The 6,777-nt window shown below is 40.1% G+C and overlaps 1 protein-coding gene across 1 annotated transcript; it reads left to right on the top strand.

The window, feature by feature from the left end:
* The first annotated feature begins 2,872 nt into the window (after positions 1–2,872).
* LOC131900621 (annexin A7-like) lies at positions 2,873–4,521 on the top strand. Its single transcript, XM_059251922.1, is given in 3 exon segments — positions 2,873–3,601; positions 3,604–4,167; positions 4,170–4,521. Coding segments are annotated over 3 exon segments (1,263 nt in total). The 5' UTR covers positions 2,873–3,018; the 3' UTR covers positions 4,286–4,521.
* The last annotated feature ends 2,256 nt before the right edge of the window (positions 4,522–6,777 follow it).

The raw sequence follows: 6,777 nt of genomic DNA, 5'->3' as shown, positions 1-6,777 counted from the left end.
TTAGATGGTAGTTTTCAAGCATCCTTTACATGCCAGCACTGAGAATTAAGCAAAGGAAGTTGAAGGAATCTTTGCTCTGTCTATATTGTAACAAGAAGACTAATTGTTGCAGTGCTGATGTTGACAGTTTGGTGAGAAAATTGAGGGGTGATGAGTAAACATTGGGCAAGTATTTGTGAGTTGGAAATGAAGCTACTGTTGAAAGTCAGTTTCAGAACATTTCTCCAATGTAGTTGGCCTTGGCTTTGATACCCACTACTGTCAAATAAGAAAAAGATCAAAATAAAGGTTAATGAGATAGTGTATAGATGATTTACTCAGCAAACAAGCTTCATTTGCACTTCATTTGTCTCTAATCAAATGATTTCTCTTTCCACTTATTAAAGGATAAAAATATTCCAAGTAGGCAGTAACACGTGGTAGCATGAAATGTCTTATTTCTCAATTCTGGGGGTAGCTCTGAATTCTGTAGGCCTTTTGAAGCTTTATTATATGATGTATACTACATTTGGTAGAGTAATTACTAAAAACTGGATCTGAGGGGGCTGGAGAGATGGCTCAGCACTTATGACTCCTCTTCCAGACATCCCGAGTTCTATTCCCAACAACCACATGGTGATTCACAACTATCTGTAGTGGGATCCGATGCCCTCTTCTGGCATAAAGTCATACCTGCAGATAGAGCTCTCATACATAAAACAAACAAACAAACAAATAAATAAATCTTAAAGCAAAAGAACCAACTGGATCCAAGAAAGGTTTGACTACTACCATAGAAATCATTCTTTGAGATTGGTCTGAGGAGGAAGGAGCCTCAATGGCCATTTGCAGTCCATCCTTTGAGAATTCTGATCACTTAATTTGCCCATTTATATATTGGGTTGCAGGATTGATTTTATTTTTTGTTCTTTTTGTCTTTATATATTTTACATACTAATTCTGTCATTGCGTGGTTGGCTAGCAAAGATGTTTTCCTGTTCTATAGGCTGTTAGCTGTCTTTTCACACCATTCCATTTGCTATGTTGCAGCTTTTTTTTATTTCACTCACACCTGCTTATTTCCTGAGTGCTCTCCCACCCCAAATGTCCTTGCCTATACTTACCTTGAAATGTTTTCTTTGTTTTTTGTTTTTTCCCTCTAAAGCTTTTGGAATTTCAGATTTTATATTAAGATGTTCAATCCATTTAAAATTAATTATTTTATGCAGAGGGAGAAGTTCTAATTTTATTCATTCTGAATGTGGATATCCAGTTTGGTAGCAAGAGCTTTTGGAGTAGACTGTCTTTTCTCTGTTGTATGTTTGCAGCATCTTTGCCAAAGATGGGTGGGCCTAGCTGCACAGGTTTACATCTGGGTCCTCTCTTCCATGGAGTCACATGTTTCTATTGGCAATGTTTTTGTCACTGACTCAGTGGTAAAACAGGAAATCAGGTATGGAAATAACATGAACATTGTTCTTTTTCCTCAGAATTGCTCTGGTTAGCTGTGTTCTTTTATGTTTCCATATATACTAGAACTTTCTATTTTCTAATTTTTTAATTGTTTTCCGAGACAGAGTTTCTCTGTTGTAGCCATAGCTGTTCTGGAATTTGATTTGTAGACCAGGCTGGCCTTGAACTGACAGAGATCCACCTGCCTCTGCCTCACGAGTGCTGGGATTAAAGGCATGCACCACCACCACCCAGCTGGACTTTTGGTTTTCTATATAAAGAATGTTATTGAAATTTCATGCATATTGCATGGAACTTCAAAGTTTGCTTTTAGAATTGCAGCCGTCTTTACATTAATTATGCCAGTCCATAGCACAGGAGGTCTTTTTTTTTTTTGAAGTGTTTCTAATTTTTCTTTACTATTACACTTTTCAGAATAACTGCCTTTCACTTCCTTGTTTATTCTTATTCCAGGGATTTTTGATTGCTTTTCTGCATGTATCTATTTTGAATGCAATTATATTCCTGATTTTGTTTAGAGTAGGCTTGTTATTATTGACATCAGAAAGCCTCTGATTTTGTGTATGTGTGTGTTCATGTGTATGTGCTTGTATATATGTGTTGTGTAAGGGTGGCTGTGCATGTGGAAGCTAGCAGACAAATTTTAGGTGTTCCTTGCTTTCCTTGGTACACACACACACACACACACACACACACACACACACACACTTTCTTTTGAGACACTGCCTCTTAAATAGACCAGCTAGCCTTTAAACTTTGCTACATTCTTCTGGCTCTGTGTCATTTTCCATAGCTATGAAAGGATTATAGACTCTTGAATTACTACATCATGCTTTTATGTGCTTTATGAGTTCTGGGATTCTGACCTCAGGTCACCTGGCTTGCACATCAAGTGCTTTCACTGACTGAGCCATTTCCCCAGCCATGCTTTTGATTTTGTATTCTAGGATGTTGCTGAACTTTTTTTTAAATCATTTTTAACTTTTCTGGTGTAGTCTTTAGGGTCTCTTATCTGATATTGTGTGTAATTCAGTGTATATTGATGTTTCCTTATTGTATTCATTTTATTTTCTTCCCTTTTATTATTGGTCTACTCAAGATGTCTTGCACTATGTTGAAATAACAATGGAGAAAATGGACACCCTTGTCTTTATCTTGACTTTAATGAATATTCTTTGACTTTTTTCCTATTTACTATAATGTTTGCTAATTGTTTGTTCTATATTGTTTTTATTTTATGAGGGATGTTCTTTCTATTTCTATTTTCTTCATGACTTTAATCATGGGTGTTGGATTCAGTAAAACCTTTGTCTGAATGGGAAAAAGTAAAAACCTCTGCTTCTATTGGTATGATCTTATGATTTCTACATTTATATAAATTTATGTCCTCCCTGGTTCCATATTGCAGGAAAGCGGGCCGGCCATGACGCTGCTCCCTGGTTCAGAATATCATACCTGGGCTATCCCCCTACAGGCTACCTGCCTTTCCCTGGATATCCTCCTGCAGGTCAGGAGTCACCTTTCCCCGCTCCGGGTCAGTGTCCATATCCTAGTGGCTTTCCACCAATGAGAGGAGGTGCTTACCCTCCAGCACCGAGTGGCAGCTACCCAGGAGCTGGAGGCTACCCTACACCTGGAGGTTATCCCGCTGCTGGGGGCTATCCTGTTACCCCACATCCAGGGGGCGCTCCAGCCTATCCTGGAGGACAAGGCTTTGGGGCTCCACCTGGTGGAGCAGGCTTTTCTGGCTATCCACAGCCACCTGCACAGTCTTATGGTGGTGGACCAGCCCAGGTTCCAGTAATAGGTGGCTTTCCCAGAGGACAGATGCCCTCGCAGTACCCTGGAGGACAAGCTCCTTACTCTAGCCAGCCTGTTGCAATGACTCAGGGCACCCAAGGAACAATCCGACCAGCCTCCAACTTTGATGCTATGAGAGACGCAGAAATTCTCCGCAAGGCAATGAAGGGGTTTGGGACAGATGAGCAAGCAATTGTGGATGTTGTGTCCAGTCGTTCCAATGACCAGAGGCAACAAATTAAAGTAGCCTTTAAGACCATGTATGGCAAGGATTTAATTAAAGATCTCAAGTCAGAGTTGAGTGGAAATATGGAAGAGTTAATCCTTGCCCTGTTCATGCGGTCTACATACATGCCTGGGGTTTACAGAAAGCGATGCAGGGAGCAGGAACTCAAGAACGTGTATTAATAGAGATTTTGTGCACAAGAACAAATCAAGAAATCCGAGACATTGTTAGATGTTATCAATCAGAATTTGGACGAGACCTTGAGAAGGACATTAAGTCAGATACTTCAGGACATTTTGAACGTCTCCTCGTGTCCATGTGCCAGGGAAATCGTGATAAGAACCAGAGCGTAAACCACCAGATGGCTCAGGAAGATGCCCAGTGCCTCTATCAGGCTGGCGAGGGGGAGTTAGGGACAGATGAATCCCGCTTCAATATGATCCTGGCCACAAGAAGCTTCCCTCAGCTGAAAGCCACCATGGAGGCTTATTCCAGGATGGCTAATCGAGATTTGTTAAGCAGTGTGAGCCGAGAGTTTTCCGGATATATTGAAAGTGGTTTGAAGACTATCTTGCAGTGTGCCCTCAATCGTCCTGCCTTCTTCGCTGAGCGACTCTACTATTCCATGAAAGGCACTGGCACAGAGGACTCCACCCTGGTCAGGATTGTGGTCACTCGAAGTGAGATTGACTTGTTCAGATAAAGCAGATGTTCACCCAGATGTATCAGAAGACCCTAAGCACAATGATTGCCAGCGACACAAGCGGTGATTACAGAAAGCTGCTTCTGGCCATCGTCAGCCAGTGAGAGGGGGTTTGGGTGTTTGTCTTTAATGAATGACACTATTCAGGGCTTATCCTTGCAAGCAACGAGACCTGCATGGAGCAATGTCGACACCACCTAACCGGAGTAGCTTTTTACTAAGGACTGTGTGAGGGTACCGTGCTTGGTTTGCGCACGTTGTTACTGCCTTAATTCTAATGTTTTTTTTTTTCCTTTCTATATCCAACCAGTGTAAAGGCCATATCAGTGATGTAGTAATTTTGCACCATTTGTAAACCTTCTTCATCTGACTGCTTTTATTTTAATCAAGATTTCAAATTGAATAAAAATCACAGTAATCTCTAAAAATAAAATAAAATAAAATTTATGTGATATATGGCATTTTTTTTGTGTATTTTGCCTATAAATTCCTGGGATAAAGCCAACCTGATTGTGAATGATGGTTTTTATGTGTTGCTGAGTTATGTTTTCAAGTATCTTACAATTTTATAGGTGTGTTCTTTATGAAGATTTGCCTGCAACTGTGTGTGTGTTTTTTAATAGCATTACTGTGTGTGTATGTGTGTTCATTTATACAATGTGTGTCTGTGTGGACATTCATAACAAGGTATACATGTGGCCAGAATTTTCTCCTCCCTTTGTGTTGGTTCTAGATAGTGAACTCAGGCCATCAGGCTTGCATAGCAAGTGCCTTTAACTGCTTTAAGTGCCTTTAACTCCAAAACTGGAGCCAATGAGATATTCAGCAGTTAAATACTTCTGTTTGTTTTGTTTTGGTTTGGTTTTTCAAGACAGGGTTTCTCTGTGTAGCCTTGGCTGTCCTGGAACTCACCTTTTAGACCAGGTTGGCTTCAAACTCAGAAAATCACCTGCCTCTGCCTCCTGAGTGTTGGGATTAAAGGTATGTGACACCACCTCCTGACTGCTACTTTCTTTTTTTTTTTTTTTGGTTTTTCGAGACAGGGTTTCTCTGTGCAGCTTTGCGCCTTTTCCTGGAACTCACTTGGTAGCCCAGGCTGGCCTCGAACTCACAGAGATCCACCTGGCTCTGCCTCCCGAGTGCTGGGATTAAAGGCATGCGCCACCACCGCCCGGCGACTGCTACTTTCTATGAGAGGATGGAGAACATCTGACTTTTAGAGTTTCTGTTGAAATTTCTAGTATTAATGACTTTGTCTTTATATGTGACTTTGTTTTGTCATGGGACTTTTTCTTTTTCTTTCTTTTCTTTTTTTTTTTTTTGTTTTTGTTTTTTGGTTTTTCGAGACAGGGTTTCTCTGTGTATCTTTGCTACTTTCCTGGAACTCACTTGGTAGCCCAGGCTGGCCTTGAATGCACAGAGATCCGCCTGGCTCTGCCTCCCAAGTGCTGGGATTAAAGGTGTGTGCCACCACCACCCGGCTGGACTTTTTCTATTACTGGTATTTTTTAATTCTCTGTGCTAATGTTTTAAATATTATATGGTATATGTAGGTGCTCCCCAATCTTTTCAGTTTGTATCTTAAATATTTCCTGAGTCAGAAGAGTAATCTCTCCCTATATTTAGGTAATTTTCTGCTCTACGGCTTTATTGAGTATGTTACTTTCACCATTGTTTGATATTTTCCTGTCCTCATAAGTCCTTCATAAATGTAATCTCTTTTGGGTGGGGGGTTGATCTTACATGCTCTGTTCCTGCTTTTTGTTTGTTTTCTCTTTATCAGTGTCTGAGTATTCTCATTCATGTTTGTCTTCCAAAAGTTGATACTGTCTTCTACTTGATCCATAATATTTTTGTAGGTTTTAAAATTTTCTTTAATTAGGTTTGTTTCTCTTTTTTGAAAGATTTTTTTATTTATTTTATGTATATGAGTGCTCTGTCTGCATATAGAGCTGCATGCCAGAAGAGGGCATCAGATCCCATTATAGATGGTTGTGAGCCACCATGTGGTTGCTGGAAATTGAGTTCAGGACCTCTGGAAGAGCAGCCAGTGCTCTTAACCACTGAGCCATCTCTCCAGTCTCTAGGTTTGTTTATTTATTTATTTGTGCTTATATATGGGTGTGAGTGTGCCATTATGGATGTGTGACAGTCAGAGGAATCTGTTCTTTCCTTCTATCCTGTGGGTCCTAGAGTTCAGACTCAGGTCATCAGTCTTGGTGATAAGTGCCCTTACTCACTGAGCCTCATGCTAGCCCCTGTGGCTTTTTACAGAGTTTTTGACTTAATGAACTCTTCATTTGTAAGATTTCAATTTGATGTTCTTAGTTTTTCTATAGCTATTGCACCCCGCTTTCATATCTTGAAATGAATCCTCAGTTTTGTTGGGGTACATTTACTTGTATTCTTTTATTTTATTCAGGATTTTATTAGTATTGTTTTTTGGTTAGGTATTCTTATGATTGTCTTTTGGAGTACTTTGATTTCATTTGATTCACTCTCATTGGAATCCAGTTCCTCGAATTTGGCATTTTCCAAGATGGCATTCTACCATGATTCCTCATGTTTGTGCTTTGGGATTTCCATATCTCTGGTT

The sequence above is a fragment of the Peromyscus eremicus genome, unplaced genomic scaffold (assembly GCF_949786415.1).
Source record: "Peromyscus eremicus unplaced genomic scaffold, PerEre_H2_v1 PerEre#2#chr22_unloc_1, whole genome shotgun sequence".
Classification (NCBI taxonomy): domain Eukaryota; kingdom Metazoa; phylum Chordata; class Mammalia; order Rodentia; family Cricetidae; genus Peromyscus; species Peromyscus eremicus.
This window is presented reverse-complemented; position numbering and strand designations above follow the sequence as displayed.